The 23,441-nt window shown below is 36.4% G+C and overlaps 1 protein-coding gene across 2 annotated transcripts in view; it reads right to left on the bottom strand.

The window, feature by feature from the left end:
• Positions 1 to 23,441, bottom strand: part of LOC121317274 (B-cell lymphoma/leukemia 11A-like) — a 43,207-nt gene that overhangs the window by 4,468 nt on the left and 15,298 nt on the right. The window contains exon 1 of one of the 2 annotated variants that reach the window (XM_041253025.1): positions 12,347 to 12,658. The exons of the other annotated variant lie outside the window; for it this stretch is intronic. Within the exon in view, the coding sequence (XP_041108959.1) occupies positions 12,347 to 12,356 (10 nt within the window). The 5' untranslated portion in view covers positions 12,357 to 12,658. Of the gene's footprint in view, positions 1 to 12,346; positions 12,659 to 23,441 lie in introns of those variants that run through there. 2 annotated transcript variants of the gene reach the window in all.

Genomic DNA, 23,441 nt, shown 5'->3' with positions numbered 1-23,441 from the left:
CTTTAACCCAATAGAAAATTGTATAAATTAAATTCCTTAAGAGAAAACTGATCAGACAGATACCTAACAAAATCTACTAGGTCAACCGGTTATGAAAAAGATGTTCAAATACTGGGCTTTTACAGACCCCCAGGAAACTTAACCCTACAATACAAAACTGGGATATAAAACACAAAAGTTATTTTACCTGTCACTTACAAAATGCTTTCAGTTTACAGTATATAGATATACAGTAATGTGCCAGTTCTTGGTTTTTGTTACATTATAAACTGTGTGTCTAGGCAGTTTTACATTTGATAGTGCAGATCATTTACATCTTGTAAGGCTCTTGAGGATTTAAATTATTCATTATTATGTATTTAATAGGAATGCAACATAGCTTACACACAGATATCAGTAAGGAAATGATCAAAAACATGTTTTTTTCTGTTTTTATAAAAAAACAAAATCAGAGGAGACTCTTAAATCCCATGAAAGATGCTACAGAACATGTTTTATCAGAATGTATTTGAGGATACAACAATCATAAAGCTCAGGCTCAAAATTTACCATTCTTTAAAGCTGGAACTAACTAGTAACAATTTAGTAACTGTATTGTCCTTCTTTCACTAGGAATGTCAGGATTAAATTGACATGACAGTTTAATTGGAAATATTCCAATAGTTCAGTGTAGCCATGTAAACCAGCTTTCTAAACTTCAGCATGGTGGTAGTTCCCCTTACCCCCAGTCTATTTGCTTACCTCAACCTCCTTTCATCAATATAATGCCTAAACTTGAGGGATTTGTTTACAAAAGAAACACAAAAAAAAAATACACACCAACTATGTGAATGGAAATGAATGGAAATTATAACATATGTCAGGCAGAGTCTGACAAATCAAGCATGTATAAAACTGTATGTCTTTGAAAAACTATTTATTTTGAACGCTGCTGTCAAAATAGTTTGAAGAAAAAGAACATAGCTTGTACTAGGCCTATGTAACGTACTGTGTGGTATACTGCCATTGCAGATTCTGTCACGTCCTCGGTCGGTCCCTCTAAAACGGTTCGCATCCACCCTCCGCCATGATACACCTACAAACCCACAAATCCATGTAATGTATGTTTATTATTGAGCAATGAGTATTTGCCTAAAACCTACAAGTTAGAATTAGCAGGAAAAAAAAAACAGCCAACGATTTATATTTTACACAATTTCAATTTGCGAATGCTAGAAAACCAAGGGGATTGCTATCACATTAGAAACAGTAAGATTTACTTGAACACAATGGTACACCAAGAGAATCGGATTTCATTTAGTGTATATGCAGTGGATCTGAAGCTGGCCTTACATTAAATGTCTTTCCTACAGTATGCTGTAAACAATTTTGGAATAAGCAGCGCCATATAAAACACTGAATTTCTCTCACCGGGTGCTGCATCTCCTTTTAGTTATACTTTGTACTTGAGGGGGTTCTGTCTAAAGTCTTCACCTAAACATGGAATAAGTCCCTCATGATTTTCTATATAATGGAGGCCTGCCAGAATACTACTGTACAGTGCACATTGTAACTCTCTTAATAAAGACACATGGGTGACTGAGGCAGCAACATTCAAGCAGACCACCCTGTACATTTAAAAACTGTTTCATCTTTCCATACTCGTCTTTTTAAATAGTATGGAATAAACAGCAGAATCTCTGACTCATATCTATTCCCATTATTCTACAGTATTACACCTTCACACACACACACACACACACACACACACACACACACACACACACACAGAGTCAATCACAGGCAGACATGGAACCTCGCATGGCTAATTAAGTAAAATAACGCTGCATTCTTGTTTTCACAAACCCCCTCTCCTCCTCCTTTGCCACCTCAGATTTGTCATGACAATTTGGAGCAAAATCAAACAGCTGAAAAATATGTGCGGAATCAAAGCAGGAAAAAAAAAAAAAAGTAAATTATAGATCATTACAATCTGGAAAAAATTACATTTAATTGTTGCCACCTGTACTGGGCTTAACCTACTACATTTTTTTTTTCTATTATCACGCAAGAGTTATTTTTCTTTATTTTATAGGCGTTCACAAAATGGGAGCTTGTATGGCAAATAATCAAAATGTATACAGCCCAAGCCACAGGATTCTTTGCTTTGAAAAATAAATAAATAATAAAAAAATACAGCGACAAACTAGAGAGGATTCCCCCCCCCCCCCCCCCCCTCCTTCATTAAGAGTCAAATTAACTGCAGCTTTAAGTCCATCCTCCTTTTACAAAAAAACAAACAAAAAAAAACAACTGCTTTTAAGCATACAGCAGTAGAGAGATGCCACTTGTACTGGCTATTGATGAGCACAGTTTTGAAGGACAGGTTAGTACAAAACCACATTTAACTAGAGCGAGTTCATTTGATTGTACAGTGCCTGGCTTTCTGGAATATGTAATCATCTTTTTCGGATGACATTTTAAATATCTAACCAGACAAATAATTGCAGGAATAATTGATAGTCTAGTCAGGCTGAAGGATTATGGATTGGCAAAGTACTCACCGAAACAAATGTTCATCTTTCAAACATTACATGGGAAATACTTAAATCTAGCTTTTGCTGACAAACTGATAAAATTAGATTTAATGACAATACAAGGCAGGCATTCTAGTAAACTTTTTTTTTTTTAAATTATACTGTGCATATTTTTAGAAATATGCAATTTAATATTGTGGAACATACTAAGGCAGAACCTAATTGATAAGAACATGTGGTGTTATTTTAACGTATTTATTTATTGGCTCCTTTATTCAAAAGGCCAGATTTCTGAAAATTAACATTTCTTAATGTCTTGTTTGATTAACCTCTTTTCCCTTAAAAAACATCTTAAGAAATGACAGTGCCTTAGTAGTAAATAGTAATGTGGTCTGTCCTTGTTAAAACATAGCCTTCTCATCTAATCCTAAAAATAAATGTCCTAATGTACAAAATAATTTAAAATACCCGAAACTTACCACACTCACACTGTTTAGTATTCATTTTTTTAAAAAACTGAACCCTTACAAGCTGATTTAGTCTCATAGCGACAGATAATTTCAGGAGTTTGTTAGATATAATGATTATCTGCGGCTTGACACTAAGCATTTAAGGGAACTCGTCAAGCAGCTTCACTCCAATTTACAGATCCTCAGTTAATTAGAAGGCCCTCCAATTTTCTGCAAATGTGGGTCACTATTGACAACTCAAGCAATTGATGCTTCCTGTGACAGTTGTTAGACTGACCTTCCCGAGTTGGCAAGGCCGCCCAGAATTTGCAGTGCTGGGGAATTCAGTCGTGGCTGCCAGCTTTCACAGGAAGTCAGGAGCAAGGTTGCTGTACTAAAACAAAACACTGATGCCATCTGTATTAGCATACATCTAAAAATAACCACTTTTTAAACTATTATAAATGGTTTTAAACATGAAGTATAAACAAGAACAAACATTTGAGTAAATGAATACGATGACACAAATATGTCATGCAGGCTTACAACGCTTTTGAAGATATTTTTCAAACACATGGTAACTTGCAATAGTTACAAAGCACATTTACAGTTTTCAAGTTTTTTCAAGGGAGTAATTTGGCACTAAAATAAAGATAACTGTTATGGTGCAAAGCTGTAAAGACACTTATAAATGTAAGCCTCCGCAGTTGAAAATGAGCAGCAATTTATTAATTTATTTGTTTTTTAATGGAAAAGAAAACCTGCCGTTTTGGTTGCAATACATCTGGTATAACAACGATGTTTGGTTCTATAATCCAATTAATGGCTTTAATGTAGGTTTTTGCTGCCGAGATGTTACACTCTTGAGATTCGCAGCTTGTGACACTATAATAAGTGAAAGTGCTTTGGTTTGTTACATTTTAGAAATCCACAGACACTTTGTTTCTCCAAGGTTTTTGTTTAAATCACAGATAGTAGCGTGCACAGGGGTAGGGCTAGGTGATAGGTGATGCAATCAAATATGAAGACATAAGCCTGATACCAGGTCCTGCAAGGGAGCCCAGCTCTTTTGTACAGCGGTGCTGTGTTTCAGAGCGGGAGGTCCCACCTCCACCTGTGAGAAACCCCAGAATGCCGGAATCGTGAGATCGATAGATAGATAGATATTCTATAAAGATAAATAGATAAAATATGCACCAGTGTAGGAGGAACACAATATTTTATAAAAAGGTACATAAAAAACAGATCAATAACTGAATGCAAGCAAGCTATAAAGCATGTTAACTAGAGGCACGCAGACAACTAGGTCCATTTTGTGTTAATGTTGATTATTCTGCTAAAGAACAAATTATCTGTTATCAAAAAAATTACTTATTTTTGCACACACAACAATGGACATCTAATGGTAGGTCTAAAGGCAGAATAAAAATTTAAAAAAAACCACGAACACACTAGTCTTTCTATGTGTAGACATCTGAACAGTTTTTCAAGTTTTCACTGTCTCCTCCATTTGTGAAAACCAGCCCAATTCTTTTGTTTCTTCCTTGACAATCAGGTTAAAATTCAACAGCTTTTAGAGATAATAGTAATTTAGGTAATGGAACAATGCTATAAAAGGATTACTGCATACAGGGGAAGAAAGAACATTGTCATGTAATATCATTTTGGAATTCTATCATTAGCCTATGCTTTTGGTGCTACGTTTTTTAAATATCACTTATACAATATATAGAGTTGTGAACTTTTCTTTAAAAAAATGCATTTACATTTAAAAAAATTCAGAAAAATATAATAAATTTGGATTTGTTGTCAATTTGAACCAGCACAGTAGCGTTAAAATAAGATGTATCCAGGATGAGTCCACAAGGCATTAACCTTGCCTCTGTTTTAAAAAAATTCAGGCTATCCCAAAATCAGTATTCCATGCTGTAATATCACAGCTGCCCCTGTCCTCCAACGAAACAGTTTCTTCATTGTCCCATACCAGACGCTTTGTTGTGTGCCGAGTGACTGACCACAAACAAAGGCTTGTTTGACCAACACTTGTTCCGAAACAAAACACGACGGAGGAAGTGCTGTAAAAAGAGGCTGAATTGATGTTCTGACATCTTCAAATCCAAACAGAGAAGCGTTCTCCTCAGAAACGCACATTAACGTCTAAACAATGGTGTCTAATCTCCCTATTAACTGCATACTTCACGCGCCAAGCAAAACTATTCACTTGAAAGATATATTCTGATAACAGAGATGGCTGCTCTTAAGCTAAGGGATGCCAGTAATTAACTTGCGCTTGCTGGCAAAAATGTTCTTTCTCACTTATCATTACTCTTCATTTCCTTACACCCTGATAAGCAAAACATAACATTATTATTATTATTATTATTATTATTATTATTATTATTATTATTATTATTATTATTATTATTATTATTATATTGAAGTGAAACATATTGAGATTTTTGGTGTGAATCTCCAAGAAAGAAAAGGGAATGATTCAATTATGTACAGAGAGCAATTTAAATTGCACTGATTGGCCATTCAAATCTGTAATTGACTTAGGGAGCTATGCATTCATTTGTGATTGTTTAAACTGCAAAGGCCTAATACAAATTTTATAAATAATAATAATAATAAAATAAAAGTTATAGAACACTTCCATGAAATAAAAACTACCAAAATGCTCACTATTTTGGTAGTACTTGGTTTCGGGTTGAGCATATTTCCATGTAGTTTTTTTTTTTTTTAGCCAGATAAATTGTCATTCTAAACGGAAATAACCTAATTAATATTAAAATCTGGGGGGGGCATTCTTAAATGTTTGTGTTCCAATTTGTCCTTGCGCAACTGCTCACATCGTACAGCTTTCTTAAACCTTGTTTCAACAAAGTTTTTAGGCTGTGTTAAAACAGTGACAGTGCAGCCTGCCTAATTTGGCGACCAACAAAATGTAATTAAAAAAAACCCCAGACATAGCATTGTACAAATAATAATAAAAACAACATTCCATAAGAGAGCGTTGTGTAGGCTACTATCCTCACCCGAAGGATATATACATGTGTACATATATACTGTACCGAATAATCCGAATCCTGCAGTGACATTGCAAGGCTCTTGCCAGTAGAATGTGCTTATAATATATTTTGTTCTTCTTGTTATTGATGAACCAGTATATCGGTAGTCCACGACTTCAACACATTTGTCCACCGGGACTTCTGGAACTTCGTCATCTTGCTCAATGAATTTGCTCAAGCCCAGTGTTGTCGGTAGACGGCAGCAGCAACACTAATTTAATACATATTTTGGTGCAAACATTACTTTTTGGGTACCTATATGATAGACAGTACTTAAGATAAGCCCTTTTCACAATGGGACTTCTACCCGGGTCCATACCTGGGTTCCCCCGTAGAAACCACTTACCTGGGTCATACACGGGTTAACCCGGGACCCAGCGACCCACCTCAGGATGTGGGTTGACACGCTTTGACCTGGGCTGCGCAAGACAAAATGCATGATGGCCGTTCGTAACTTGATGAAATAACAAAATAGCCATGCCTGCGTGAAGGTTTCACTTCCACAAGGAACGTTTTTCTTTATTCTGTTTAGCCACAGTTTTGTTGCTTGAGACACACCATGAGCCAGATTGCAGCAGGGATGAAGAAACATTTGCTCTAATCAGAATTTGGGCTGATGGTTCAATCCAGAGAAGCTTGGATGGAAGCGTCTGTAACAAGCTGCTTTCAGGACATTGATACACATATTGTTTACTTGCATCTGTCTCCCTTGTCAACCCTGTCAAAAGCAGTGAAATCGCCCAGCCGACCCACATGACATCGGGTCCAGGTAGTTTCCGACCCGTGTAGAGCATGCCAGTGTGAAAGGGGCTCTAGTGTACAATGAATTTAATCTAATTGATAAGGGAGACAGAACAATCTGGGCTAAAGCAATCAGCTATCCAATGACCAATGACGAAGATAACAAAAGCATGTGTAATGAAGAGCTTCGCATTTATTGCAAGGTTTTTTTTTTATTATTATTTGTTTGTAGTAGCGTCAGCATTTTATACCCTTGCTTATGAAGCAACTTTTTTTTTTTTAAAAACCACTTAATGAGGAGGTCTCCTGCCAATAAAGGATTGCTTGGCATGGCCTTCAGTTATAGTACAACGTTGTGCAAGGTTACGTTACAAACAGGATTTGCACTGTTGAAGTTTCGTAAACATAATGTACGCCTTCCGTACATGTTTCCAGGCAAAAAAAAGAGTTTGTGGTCAATTTGGTCTTTTTAGCGTGAGAAGATGACTTACCCAGCTCTTCAAGTCACACAGTGTTTTAGACACGCACCCACAGACTTTGGAATGTGCGTGCTAAATCACATAAATAATGACAGTGAAGAGACAGTGACGATTTTCTAAGCTGTATGGAATCCCGGCCCTTGCCAAATCTTAGGTAGAATAGTTTTGAAAGTCTTTGTATTCTCAATTGTCTCCCTGGTAAGCAAGGTCATCTGAAATCTGCGTAAAATGCTGTAATGTGTGCCCTGTTGGGATTTTTCTCACCATCGTGCATGTAATTCCCCAATACCCCTATTCTGACCGTGTATAGCAAATGCAATTAAGCACAACATTTCATCAAGGTAAACACTCATTTGGATTTAAATTCTGGATTACATAAATTGAAACGTTCCATTTCAACTCCTCTAGGTAGGCAACGTCTAGATTATTTTTTTATATAATATATACATGTTTTTAAAAGAATCAGCCCTGTCACTCATTAAAAGAGTTTTATTTATTTTAGGAAGCATTTTCTAAAATGTTTAGTACAAAATATTTGTTATCTAATTACATAGCTTTGCTTGAAGTTCCACAATCTAACATTGTTTTGAATTGTTAATACAACATACAGTACAAACAACCATTTGTTTCATTGAATCTTTTACCTATTCTAGTACTATTGGTATCTAAATGAATGAGGTGACTCCAAGGTGACACACTATGAAAAACTTTTAACAGTTAAGTGATAGGAGTGGGAGTGGGCTATGGGTGGAAGAGCTGCTTTATAACGATCTACAATGAAGCTAAAGAAACTGCAAAAATGTAATAAATAAACAAATCTACAGTGCATATAAATGTATTGACAAGTCCATGTAATCACAAGTGGACTACAATAATAATAACAATAATAATAATAATAACAATAACAACAACAACAATAATAATAATAATAATAATAATAATAATAATAATAATAATAATAATAATAATAATAATAATAATAATAATAATAATAAAATCAACATGACAGAAGATTTAGCTGAACAAGTGCCCATGTATTTAAACATGAAGACCCACTATTTCATGCTAATTTTATTTCCAGTATTACACTGGCGTATAGAAACATAACCTTATGGTTAAAAAACAGCAAGACACCAATTGTTAGAATTAGCATGCAGAAATAGAGACATTCTGTAGCAAGCTGCACCCTGTGTTTCAATACCTGCTGGCTGCAAAAGTCAACACACATCTGGTAAAACCATGGCCATATAAAAAGTTACTGGTGGTGCCATGTCAATTGTATTCTGAACAACAGTATTGCTGAAGGCTGAAGGCTAAAGGATTGAATTTCAAAATACAAAATCCTCAACTTAAAACCAAGCCAAGAAGACAAACGCTTCAGTTAGTACCTTAATCAGTGTACTGAATCATGCAACTCTTCTAATTTGACTCTCAGTTGCAATCCTTTAGACTTCGTATATATAAAGACAAGCGGGCAGACTGACAGTACATGGCAAGATCATTTTAGTTACCCCTGACTCAACAGTAAAAGGAACTCTGTCCTGTAGTCAGGCAATATCATGGGGTGCCCATTTCCATAACACATTCTTAGCAATTCTAGACATTCTCTGTCACACACCACCATACCATATTAATGTCTCTGTCAAACAATATTTCTATACATGGATTGAACTCTTAGTCTGTTCATTGAAAAAAAAGCAAAACATGTAGGCCTTATCTTGTAAACTTAATTCTAATAATACAGTAAGTGCTGTATTTATGATTGTAATTAAATGTCTGCACCTTTATATAATCATTCATGCAGAATATTTTTTTTTTCTCCAATGCAAGCTCTGTGCATTTATTTATTGCAGTAGGCACAACTAACTACAATTAAATAGAGAACCACTTAAGACATAAGTTAATAGAGTTTAAATAGAGGGTTGTATGGAACCAACAAAATGGCACTTTAGAGATGCTGTCATATTGCACTTCTGTTCATCAACAAAGAGATTTCAAAATAATTAAAAAATACATTGTAAATAAAAGGGAGGATTGGGAAGATACAATGTAAGGTCTATCATCCTTGTGTAAAATAAAAGGCAGAGGTCTAGAATTTCCACATCTTAGGCAGTTTTCTATGAGATTCTCATTCTATTCAATCCCACTCAGAATGCAACACTGCCAGAGTTATGGGGTAACGATTCAACATATTAGCCCAGAGTCTCCATAAATGTGCAGTACTGCCTATATTTACTGAGAATATATAACGATAAACCTTGCATTTTTGGTTTAATGTGACTAAAACAACTTTAATATTTTTTTTCTTTTTTGAAAGACCTGAAACCCTCAACCTTTTATATGTATTATAAAAACAAATCAGTGAGGTAAAGAATAGCTCAAATGGTATAGGACAACCCAGAAAGAACCTCTTCTCATACACACACTGCAGGTCAGCAGTCACAGCCACGAATACAGGAACCAGGCTGTGCAAAAGGATTTGTAGAGACTTGCAACGAAGGCAGGAAAAGCAGCTGTGGGCTTAAATAATCATTCATCAGGTATAGTAACTGTGTGGGATTGGTTTCGCCTGGGCAAACATTTCATTGGTCTGGATTCATGTAACACTCAAAGGCACTGTGTGGTTTTCAAACCATCCTCACCTCTTTATCTTTCAACGAACAATACATACAGGCAGTTGTTTTCTCCCTTTTTTATACCTGACCCAGACTATATCTGGGAAATGTAAACCACTGACAAATAAAGCTGGCTTGCCTTTTTCAGTGCATGCACAAGGGGGGATGAACCAACTCGCATTCTTGACATTAGTGCTCAAGTAGAATGGAACTACCAGACTCCCGATAACTCAACATAAATAAATTAATTCTGCAGTTGTGTGATCCACATGGGGGCAAAAATGCAATCTGCCGACAAAGATGTTCCTCAGACTCTTATGTAAGGACCATACTATGGTTCTTGAGTTCTGAAATCACGGTTATAGGAGCATAATTACTTTGCAGTAGCTACGGTAGTGATCAGGACCCCTCAACTGTTCACTGATATAGACATATCTAAAAAGGGTTAAAATCAGTGGCCATCTATGACGAAGCCAAAGTTTGCTAGAAGCTGCTTGCAGTTACTCTGTTAAAACAGAAGAAGGTCCTACTATAATCAATTAGTAAAGCAGTGTGAAAGATGTCTGAGTGCATCATCATGTCTGAAAGCATCAAAAGCACGCAACTGAAAGCAGCAGTTTTATTTGATTCATTATGTCCAGTCATAGCAGAGATGACTATTGATTTCTAGGCGTTTTTCGCAGCAAGACTGCCAGAGTCTATTACTGTTTTGAGAATGTATGGTTACATTAATACTCACCAGCATCTGCAGCTTATGAAGCCCTGTCACTTTAATTCCTTCACTGTGGTAGGGCCTTTTATAAACAAGGTTATCAATGTATTTATTTATTTTTTTTATAAAAAGCTAAATTGATGATAGGCTAGATGGAGTTGCCTCACTATAAACTTTTATTGGTCTGTTAAACATTATGGAACATGTGTTCTTACTTCTGAAAATTTCTCTAATGCTGTAAATCTTCTGAAATAACATCTCTACCCACAGCCTTCATCAAGCTTAATTATTTTCATTATGTCAGAGACACCACAAGCAGGAAAATAAAAAAAGCATTATTCTTTGAAGAAATGATGTAGAGAAGAGGAGAAATGAATTAGGGAAGAGGATTGGACTTAGAGAAAAAAGCACCTTAAAACACAAATTAATGGTTTGCTGTTTTCTTTTAATGAATGTATTTCTTTATTAATTTATGTTTATCTAGCTTGGTTTTCAAAACTGTAAAAGACAAACCTTTACAAGAAAAAAGGCCTCTTTGAATTGTAGCTTTTCTTTGGCTGATTGGTCTGTCTTCAGCCCACTCCCCCCTCCCACCCAAAATATAGCCTTAAAATCAGCTAAACAGCAATATATCACGCGGAACCCGACTGCCTCAGGGGTATCTATCGAAAAAAGTTATATAAATAAAAAATAGGAGGAAACTCCTGCTCATCTATAGGGCCTTAGAATGCAGGGAAAAAAGCTTGATCAACATGAGAAGAAAGGCTCCATTACACAGAGCAGTGCCCCAGGCCAGCTTCTCTACAGTGTGAGACACGTAGGCCCAGCAGTGCAGTCAATAACTACATAGGATCTGACATTTACACAAACATGAAGGGCTACCGGTTGCTGTGAAACAAACATCCGTAACACATATTTTTCAAAGAATGCAACCATGAGGTTATGTTATTTCAAGTGGGGAGTGATCTATAAAACAAATAAAAGGATTTGGGCTTCTTTCTGAAAATGCACAAATTACAGTAACCTTATCAAATAAATAAAGCATTTAATTACACGAGTGGTTATTCCTTCAATTAGCTCTTTAAGAATGACAAATGTTTCATTTGACCAAAATCTTTTTTGTTGTTGTTTTTACCCTTTTACCCTTAAAGTGGTGTGAGAAAACCAACTCCTAAAATTGATATATTTTTTACAATTATTATTATTATTATTATTATTATTAGTAGTAGTAGTAGTAGTAGTAGTAGTAGTAGTATTATAAAACATTTAAGTTCTAGAAATGTATTCCAACCCCCTTTTCCATTAGCTTTTCAAACGGTAATGGCGATAATGTTGTTCTCATCAGAATGCATTTAAGTGCTACACCACAAATTTATGAATTATCTTTTTATATGTGTGGTCACCAACTTCTAAGCCTTCCAGCTAATTGAGGACATCACCCTTTACTGCTTTTGAGAGTCAAATTAAGAAATAATGGAGAAACAGGATCTTTAAACCACATGGCTCTGAATTTAGAAGAATAAAATCCATATTTAGAAGAAAACAATTCCTCAAAGGGTAGTTATTTTTCTAATCTAAAGTTCCTTCTAAAATACTCTGCTACAAAGGGGATTAGCAGTAGGTCCATATGGGATTACAGGAAATATCTGGCATTACAAAGAAGAATGTTTCTCATTATTTTAAGGCATAGCAAAAAATATGCCTGTTGCTACAAAGCCAATGCACAACAATATATCAGAAAGGTTATCTAAATCCACACAAACCTCTTAACATGAAATCCTGTGATTTTAATCCTAACTTTGGTCTTCAGTGCAGTGTGTCCAACATGAGATTAATTTCTTATAGTGTTAGGGTTGGTTCATAGTGCTGTCTTAGATGAATGTGATACGCCAGGCAGAGACAGCTATAAAAGCTGTGCAGCTTCACTCCGACCATGCAGCAAATGTTGACATTTTTCAACATTATCCGACCCTATGTGATTTCAGGTCGCAGATGCATGAGAAAAGGCTGTACAACTCTCAAAAAAAGACATGTTGCAAACGTGCGGGTGACATAATTCCAACTGTCACACAGGGTCGGAGACCATTGACTCCAACCAGAAAGTATGTTAGAGTTTGAAGTATGAACCAAACACAATAACAAGTTAGACCACACCTTAAGAAAAAAAACCCCACAGAACTATGTATTGCCCTGCCTCTGACCTATACACATATTTGCTGTACAAAGAGAAAATATGTTTACTGACTGGTAATAGCAGATGACCATTAAGTTCAGTTCAGTTTATGACACGGTCTGACAGTGTACATTAATGCTCAGAAGCACTGCAATATAAAAATGTACCAGTACATGTCTACTGAAATTACTGAACATTATTACAATAAATGTAGCACAGTAAATTCAAATAAAATTCGTACAAAATCCAGCGTCTCTGTATTACAAGCATATTGAAAGTATAGTAATAGCAAAGCAGATTAATTTACCCATGCACAAAACTATGTCCATTCTTAACTAATGTTTTAAACATTCAGGTAAGACTCACTAAACTTGTGGTACTTAAACGTCTTGTTTCATAAGCTGAGCCCAGAACCCCAGCTGACAATCTATATTACTGTAGTTCTGGTATTATAGTATATAGAGATTACTATAGTAATAGAGAGAACTAGTCAAAATCTACTGCCAATAACCTAAATTTGTGCCAATTGAGAAATCTGTATTTAAATGTAATTTGCTGCAAATTGTTGTCTATCATGGCCTTATGAGAAATACATACCTAGTGATAGTGGCCAAAAACTTTCAGCACCAAATAAAGTGACATTTTCAGTTCAAGAAACATCACTGAAACACTGAAAAATGTTCTAAAACATAATGAAAAAAAATACAATTTGTATTTCAGCCTTCTTCTAGTTCAACAACCACTTCTCATTTTCATCAAATAAAATAAATATAAACAGTAAATGTAAACAATGTATTGCATGACTTGAAAACAACCCTCTAAAAATATACAGAAAAATTTAAGAAAAGAAGAAAACAAAGAAGTTCGAAGTAAATAACTAAATATTTAAATTTAGTACGGAATTATTCCCAGCCTAGCAGTTTTACATTTTTTTGGCACCAAGTTCCTACCTGAGACCAAGCATTTCCCCAACCTCTTTGTATTAAAAAAATCAATCAATCAATCAATCAATAAATAAATACAGAAAAATAGTAACATTTTTGTGTTGCAAGTGTGCAGTAAAATACTAGTAGTAGTAAATAGTTAAGACAGCTATTTTACATTTGCTATGAAAAGAATGAGCATTTTGACTTTCCATGGGTGCATTTAAGTCCGAATATTGACTGCTATTTATCTTATTTTACTCATATACCTAACCTGGCAAAGTTTAGGTAGTCTCATAATGCTACAGATTAAATATAACCTTCCCTTGGCACACCAGACTCCAAGACAAATGCAACACAAACCAAGTCTTGACGGCTAGTTTTCCCCTAATTTTTCATTTCCGATACTCCCCACACCAGTTTTCAGTTGAAAGCTAATTAAATACAAGTGTTTTAATGTATGCCACGGCATCATGGATTTTCATGGAATGTGTGCATTCAGAACACAGCAGTACCAAAGGGATTTTTTAATGCAATTCATTCTTTCCTGCATGCAGCCTACAGTTATCTGTTTTTCAGTGTTATTTATTTACTACTTATATAGATCCACTCTTTATCTTGCTGCCTGTGAAGTAGCCAAGTTTTCTGCTGATTTTCAACCACTCTCACACTTCTTTATACACAGCCCAAACAAACTATTTTCTGATGCCGGCTTTTATCGGGTGTTTATAAAAGTCGTTGCACAACACACACACACACACACACACACACACACACACAAAAATAAATCAGGTTTTAACAAGACGGGAGTTGAAAATTAAAAACATGCTGGAACACTACCTTTACACCATGCCAAAAATGTATGCATTCTGTATCTGAGCAAATGGGTGTGGAGCTGTTTATAGAAAGAGCGCAGAGATCACAGAGCAATGACGGTGCCTTCCCCCAGCAGGTTCCAGAGAAGACTTTAGAATATAAGTGAAGTACTATCTTGGAGAGGGTGACATTCACAAGTTAAAACTAAACTGCACAGGGGGCCTATATTCCACAAGCAGTGTTGCACTGCGACTAGAAATGAACATGACAACAACCCCGCTCCTACAAATGAAATGAGCTCCTTGATCTAATGCTTTCATTGTAGTCAAGTTTAACCCTTACAAGTGTACTGACAACCTGTCCATGTAGTCTGTGTCAGACTGACTGATTAAAAGCTGATTTATTGATTGATTGTGGGCGTTTGTTCATTCAGACAGGCAGTCTGTCAGTCAATCAAAAGGATTTGGTGGGAAGGCCCAATTAAAAAGAAAATTCTTACAGTATGTCCCAGACACAAGGAAGTGGTCCAAAAGTTCATAACTAAACAACCTCTGATAGTTACCTACATCTTGGATCTAAGAGCAATGAATGATGGCTGTTGCATTGTGAACTGAACACCCAGAATGTATGACCTATGTTCACATTTTAATTATAAAACCTAAACTTTGGACTGATAATGGAAACAATTAAATTCTGACACCTTGTAAAGTCACAAGTTGATCAATCTGGGAAACCTACAGCTCTTGTAAACTATGATAAATCATTAAAAATGTTATATTAAAAACTTAAAATGTGTACAATTTACTGCTTATGGAAAATGGTCAACTGTAACCAGATAATAATGTATCTGGTGCTTATTAGTCGAACCACAGAACTCACTCTTCTCCAATCCATCCATGTATAGCTCTCTTCAGGATCTTAAACATGTGCAATAAAAACAGGCGGACCTGCCCTAACAACATTGCCATGTGATGGGTTGTGGGATTACATGCCAAATTGTGGTGTATTGCTTGTTGAAACAGTATATAATTATGTGACATAAGGCTTACCATGAAAATTATTTCTATTCCATGTCAAGTAGCATTCTTTTCTTTAGAAAATAAAGGGGAATCCTGCTTTGTTACTACATGCTTTGCTTGCACTCAACTCTATTCATGTAAAAGCAAAAAGTTTTTGCCTGTTATCCTGCAGCTGAAGAAAAAAAAACAACAGTTTTGACAATCTCTCATCGGCTGGGTGGAGACATCAGGGTTGGATTTGAACAACTGCATAAAAAACACTGTCCCTACTGATAACAGGTTGTTAAAAAGCTAATCTCAAAACAGTCACCTGTACGTTACGGGTGCCCAAAACATTAAAAAAAGGGGGTAGCGAGTCAGTCATGGCACCCTTTACTCGTCAGTGCCAGATTACATTTCCACAACAGCTGCTCCTTTTGTCTACTTTCAGTGAAGCCAAACCCGCCTAAAATTTAATTTAATCTGCTGTAAACCCAAGTGTCAGGCACTTAAATAGCAGCTAAAAGCGCCTCTCTCAGATAACTGAGTGACACTTGCTAATAATAGCCTCTGCACAGAGAGCAGAAGCGGACATTTTGTGTAACCAAAGAGGAACCGGTGTATGGGAACAGATCAGCGTGGCCAGTCTCAGCTTCTCAGCCAGTGGATACAACAAACTGGGCAAGCCCACCCGTGCTCTTAAGTGATAAGCCACACTAATACCACCAGTGACCTTTCTTTCAAGCTAGGAGGCAACAATACTTGTGGATTTTGTTTAGACAGGTTCCTTCAGAACACCACAAATGGAGGGATACTGACCTGAGGTGGAAAGAGAAACAATCTGTAGAATTGTGGAATGCAACAGCACTTCCCCTTTTAAAAGAATATGTTACGCCATGTAAACAGAGTACACTTAATGTGTCTTTGTACATTACATTGAGGAAATACCTAACAACTTAAAAGGAAGAGGTCTTTCCACTCCAGTGTAGATCCATGTGATAAGAAGAGAAGGTTGATGTTTTTACGATTGCTATTCTACAAGATGTTCTATAGCAAAACTTCAGGTTTAGATTTTGTTGCAGATCTTAGTCCAGGTTTGCTTTGGGTTATTTGTTATTGCATATTCTGGTTTTCTTAAAAAAAAATCTAAATAATTTCCCTCAATCCAACTCAGATATTTGAATAACGCATGAAGTGGCTTCTATTATTTGACTGACAGGTTTATTACCAAGATTAGCTGGTTTGTTTAGACACTTTCTTACTGGTTTTCTTGTCAGTGTCTGCTTTTTCAGAGCTGTTAGTTGATGTGCAGTGACTCAAAGTCCCATGAGTGACAGCTGTTGAGACTGATCAAAGTTGGCATGTGGAGTGCAGCATACAAGTGTCATAATAATAATAATAATAATAATAATAATAATAATAATAATAATAACACAGTATAGTACATTTTTATGACTATATGCAGTATGTTTACATGTATCTTATTTATGAATCAAGGAGGGGGGTGGGGGCACTTTGATTATCATGGTGCCAGTAATCACACTGTTCACACAATGGGACATGCATTCACTTTGCACAATAAAACTATGCATATGTAAATGTGTTGCAGACAACCAGCTCTGATGGCTGGGCCCCCGGTCTTTGAAAATAACTTCTGTCTAAAATTAAAATACAACACAGCCTGGAATGTACCGAAAAAAAAACATTTAGGTTTTCTGCTTACTGTAAAATACACACACCTACATCATACAAAATCTTAATCTAAAAAAAAAACACCTTTAAAATTTCCCTGAGTCTTGCCTGCAGCTTTAACCCTAATTTAGACTGCTTTGCATTGTACTCTGGTGTCAACATCTGAATGCACTTGTTATTATTAAATCACAACATATTGTACTCCCCCCCCCAAAAAAAAGCTACGAGGGCAAGGAAGTAAACAATGCCCTTTGAAGGACCCCATAATGCCTTTCATATGAAGCGTACATTACTGATTCCTTTTCAGTGTTTTGGATGTACAGCTGACTGCATGTGTCAGTTATGCTCCAAATGGGCTTTCAGTGGTCAGGGTTCTGTAGTGAGCTAAAGCAAATACTATTTTTAGTCAGGATAAGGTCACTCTGCCTTTATAGACAGTGAGGTCTACGATAAAACATATTGATCAGTCTCTGCAACTACCACTCTGTAGAGACTTATGAACTGAAAACAAAAATTGCAGAGCAGTTTTCACTACAATGAAAGTTTGTTGAGTGTAGTATCTTTAGGATACAAAAATAAATAACAAAAAAGCAATATACAGGATTACTCAGTCCTTTAGACCGGGGGCAAAGAAGGTCACAAGGGAATTGCTTTCAACTCCTCATGCTGCTTGGTCAAGTATAAAAGGTTTGTATTACAACAGGGGGATTTGCTGAAACAAAAAGGCTAGAAATGAATAAAGAAAAAAGAAAACAGCTAAAAAAAAAAAAAAAAAAGAGCCGGTCATCAAAATCATTGACATGACTGTAGAGATGGTTACTGTCTATATTTGTCACTGCTTTAGAAAACATGAAGTTCCCCATATACTGTGCAAATACAGAGCCGTAGGGTTTACCCAAAGAAAACATGATGTGTGAATGTGTGTTAGCATTTTCAATATACTGCCTAAAGTTCCTCCACACATTACACACACTGTACAAGCTTGTGCTAAAAGAACAAATTGCTCAATCACAGTACACAATTTAATAAAATGACAGGTTTAGACTAGACAGTGAATGCTAAAAGAGAAATGCTAAGCTGTACAGAGTGTGTAGAGATTGTGATGCTTCTGGTTGTGTTTTTCCACCCTGAATTTAATAAGAGAGAATTCCATGACACCAATTATCACTTTCACCAATAGGTTCCTTGAGTGTCACTCTGGCCCTTTTATATTCGAAAGGAGACATATTTAAAAGAACATATTTTTAGAGCCGCTTGGGTCACATGACGAGAAACCCTTTTTACCTCTGAGGCTTTCTGCATATGATGAAAAGAAAGCCCTAGACTGGGATTTCTAAATATCCCAAGCTGAAAATAAGGTTTATATTTTCATTAACAGAACTATGTTTTTTTTAAAAACAGGACCCTTAAATTGATTATTTAGGCAAAATAAGAGCCTGGGGCCTAAACACTGTTGCAAGAGGACATACCACGTCTTCAACTTTCAGCATAAATGGAAAAATTTGTAAGCCAATTATATACCCATAAATATCTCCCTATTACAGAAAGCACTTTATTGCTTTAGAGATTGGCGACCACAGGAACTAGTGTGAAACTGGAGGGCATCTTAATTTATCATCAGCACCAATCTCATGGCTCAGCTCGCAAACAAAATATGCCATAGTAAACACAATCTATACATCACGTTTTGACACCACTGACCCCATTAGTGAGCCAAGGCTGGCCTAGCGGGATCATCCTACCGTACATTAACAATACAAACGTTGAAGCATTTAGACAATATGCTGAAAATAGAATGCTGTGCCCAGAACACTGGCTCCTCTCTGGAGTAGATTATGCATTTGCTCACTTCATACCAGATATCAATGTTGAGGGATACGCTGCATTGACCATTATAATGGAGAATTGCTTGCACTTGCCTTTTGCACTTTTTTTTTTGCAGGAATAATTTAGATAAAAAAAAAAAAAATTTAAACAAATTTCAATATTATGAGCAGTTTTACTTGTGATTTTACAACAACACTATAGAAAATGTTCAGGTTTTCAGTTTTAAAATTCACGGGCTTGAACCCTATAAGCGCTGGCGCTAAAATCGCTGCCACACATAATGATCAATATGTCAAACACGTTTTAAAGTTAACTAAACATCCATCCAGAAAGTGCTAGAATCCCTTGCTGTGCTGTGCTGTCTTTTGAAAAATCTCTCTCTCTCTCTCTCTCACACTTGCATGCACTGGTGCTGATACATTGCTTTCACATGCTACCTCTCCATATACATATGCAAATATAGTATAGAACTGAAACTAGCATCCCCCCCATGAGTGCTGGGGCACACACTTAACCGCTTCCTCGTAGAAGAAAAATAGCCTATAGAATGCATTTAAATAACTGTCTGGCAATGACACTGTATGCAGCTGCAGTCAGAGTGTACTTGCTTTAAAGCTGTAATTGCCTTCTAGCAAAGAGACAAAAATGCAACATTTTCCAGCAATAAGCACTTGGTCCATCAAGAAGTGCTTGAAATAATGTCATCAAATCACTCTGAATACTAAAGCAAGTCTTCTGGGAAGAAGACAAGCCTTTATTTATAAGTCTTAATATAAATATTTCATTGCAAAAGCTTCAAAACAAGGATCTGATAATTTCCTCACCTAATATTGTTTGAACTTTAAATGCTACTAATTTGTCATGTCTGAAAACTGTGTGTAAGAGAGTGCATTCAGTTTGGACTATTCACGACAGTTATAAGCTGGTGTTAATGCACTGTGTTATATGGTCGACTCTATGTAGGCTAGAAATAGGTGCAACAACATCTTATCTCAACTTACCATGGTGTTGCTGTTTAAGGTTGCACTGTGTTCCCAGATACCACAAGTTTATTGTACAGAAATCATGACCTTGCATGGCCAGTGTCAAAATGCTATGTGTTTTGTCTTCAGAATACATTGCAGCTTTTTTCACAAAATCAACTAAATAAACTCACTTTAAATGCTATTTAGCTCTGTTCTCTTTAGAAATGCAGTGACCACAGTCACTCAGAGACATACAGTGAAAGCACAACCACCTAAAGCCATATTTATAGGCTTTAAAAGGCATACATTAGCACAGTTGGGTTGTCAACAGTTGTTTTTATACATCCAAAACAAGACCGTAGTTGGGAAATGGTTAAATGTGTATTTGCAATAGTTTTTTTTTTTTTTTTTTTTTTTTTTTTAAAGGAAATATGTGTTAATAAACTTATGCAGGCTATTACAAATGAGAAAGGATTCCTTTTAAGATAGTCCGGGCGACAGCAGTGAAAAGTTCAGAATGCCTCAGCAAAAAAAGAGCAAGTTATGCACACACAATACCTGTATACCAGCCATAAATTGCATGACAACTCTCTAAAAGTCATGTTGATATTAATAAAGAGCTGACCTGCAATGCAGCTGAGGCATTGTGGTGGCTACCATGGCTGTGAATCAGCAAGAAACGTGATGAAGTGGTACACTAGTTAGCACACCGTGTTAGTCGATCGTTTTATTCTGCTACTGCCACACTTAGAGCCGAGGCCTGCCAGCAGCATCTCAAGCATGATGTTGTGCCATTTCTTCAAGCAAGTCAGCATTACACTCCAATGTATTTACTGGCACATTTTCAATATAAGCATGTACTCTGGAGCCAGGTATGAGCCACTTTTCCAACCCCGTACTGACCTCACTGCTACTACAGATCTCATTTCATAATGACTCCCTGCTCACTGTGTGAACACATCTGAGGGAGGAAGAGTTCATAATTAACAGCTGCACTACTCACATTGTGAAAAGTAATTGGGGGACTTTTTCTGTTTAATAAGTTTAATAAGGCTCAAATTAATTTATTAATTTTTATTTTAATTAATTAATTAATTTAGTGCTAGCTTTACCTACAGTATAAACAACCTCATTTTCCTACTACATCAATTTAAAAAAATACATGTATATATTTTACTTTTCCTGTAAGCAATGACATCATTGATACAGACGATGGTGTTTTAATGTGTGTCAGCTTTAAAGTCCTCATTGTATAACCTGAATAGGTGGATGGGGTGAGGCATGCAGGGAAAAGAGGTACAGTACTTACGCTTCAATTTCTTAAAACACGCGTTTGGTCTTCCACATGGGTCAAGCAGCTAAAACATTTAAGACAGGAGAGGTTTCCAAAAGGCAACAAATATTGATTGTGCATCGCAAAAATTGAGTATGTCTTATTTAAAAGGAAGGGAATGCCCAAAAATATATGGCTACTTAAGAGATTGTTACTACTGACAGCTCAAACAGCTCATAATTCTACAGGCACTTTTCCAAAGTAGGACAGCCTGCAGTATGCATTTGAAAACCCCAGAAGATAGCCATTGGGGTCAGGTTTTAATTTTAAAATGGATCTCTACTGGGCTACATTTATTTATCTATTATTGTGTTCATTAATTTCATACTGTATGCAGGGTCAGCCTGTTAAGTAGAAAAAGGAACAAAAAAGTGTAACATTTAACAAACTGCAAAGGAATGATAAATTGAATACCCCAGTCTCCACATATCAGCCTTCAATAACCATCCTTCAATGGGAGAAATTATTCTGTCATTACCCATTGCAGGTTGTAAGTTAACATATCAGACAAATTTGGCCCCCTCTGACAGCTTCAGACTAAAACAGTGAGCTGGCTTAAAGAGAGCTTCCACCCACAGGCTGAGTGCAGGTGAATAGTAAGTAACAAGAACACTTGACGTGTCCACTAAAAAATGTATTCTTTGTACTTTTACACAACCCTATTAAGTTCCTGTTGCCCTGCCATGTTTCTGCTACACAACATGTAGATTACTGTCTATTTATAAGGAAACATCCACAATTCATGAAAAGCCTCTCCCAGTACTCTTTGCCTTACACCAAACCCACTTTTTTGTTCCTTGTCCGGGGCCCTTGGGTTACTGGCACTATCACAACTCTTTTTTTTTTTTTCTTTGTTTCAAAAGCCAAGCCAGAAGATACGGTAGAGCCTGTCTGCAAGGGCAACAGACCAGTCTGAACTGGTTCAGAGATAAAAATTGAGCCGTGTCTTTTTTAGCCTTTAGTCAAAAAGACCTCGGAGCATTTGATGTACTGTACAGTCAGCAGGTAAAAAAAAAATTGAAAAGGCTTCACTGTGCTCAGGCTATGACACTCTCTCATCAAAAGTCTGGACCTCAGCCAAGTTTATCTGTTAATGGACAGACACCATCAGGCCCCACCCCTCCCACAACAGCCCCAACACCCTCCCCTTCCTTTTCCCCTTGTCTGCTCTGTTCTTCCACCTCTCTCAAGCTTCTAAAAACTAGAAATAGATTATTCCTGTGCCTTTCCTTTTCTATTCAAGATAAACAAAGTGCTTCAAGTTCAGGGCACACCCTGGGACCCTTGACAAAGCAATCTATCATTCTGTCTGCTAAACCAGTCTGGCCGCACTGAGGCTAAAAAGACTAATGGTTCCAATGTACTATTTTCTCTTTGTGCTGTTGCCCTAGTGCTGCTAACCCCTTTTCTTTGCCACCTTCTCAGAAGCAGATGTGCTTGACCGCTCTGCCTAAGCCCCTCCTGGTCGAGACAAGTTCTTGGAATGGCAAGCTCCAAAAGCTTACCAAGAAATAAAGCAGAGGCCCTGTGGGTTCTACAAACACTTACGTGTTGAAACACATTTCGCTGGATTCTTTCAGGAAGAATGAAATGCGACTGACTTTATAAAACACAGAAAACACTGGATCCACCCTTCAGGTTTACTTATGTTTTAAATTTAAAAAATAAATAAATAAATATTATATATTACATACATAGATACACACACACACACACACACACTGTACTGCACATTGTACACATACCACATACATACTTTCTATTTAAAATAGAAAAGAAAACATTCAGTACATGTAGGCCAAGTGTATGTTTGTATTTAGCGCAATAATAAACTAAATCACACAGTATCCTTATGAAAAAAAATAACATGGATATTGTTGATGTTTGTTAGAGCAACTACAATAAAATCCCCCTTCACTGACATGAAAAAAAGAGTTACCAAATGTAAATGTGTCAGTCTCTCTCATCTTCTGAAAGGAATACGAAGATAAAAAGCATTTCTTAAATAGCACAACCATTCCTTTTTCGAAAACAAAACCTTTAAACTCAGTTTACATGTATGCCCAGCACACAACACTTTAGGTCTTGCTTTACAGCTCTTATAGCACTAAGCATGCCAGTTTTACTTATT

Source organism: Polyodon spathula, chromosome 6 (genome assembly GCF_017654505.1).
Source record: "Polyodon spathula isolate WHYD16114869_AA chromosome 6, ASM1765450v1, whole genome shotgun sequence".
Classification (NCBI taxonomy): domain Eukaryota; kingdom Metazoa; phylum Chordata; class Actinopteri; order Acipenseriformes; family Polyodontidae; genus Polyodon; species Polyodon spathula.
The sequence above is the reverse complement of the archived record's forward strand: the minus strand, read 5'-3'. Positions and strand labels throughout refer to the sequence as shown.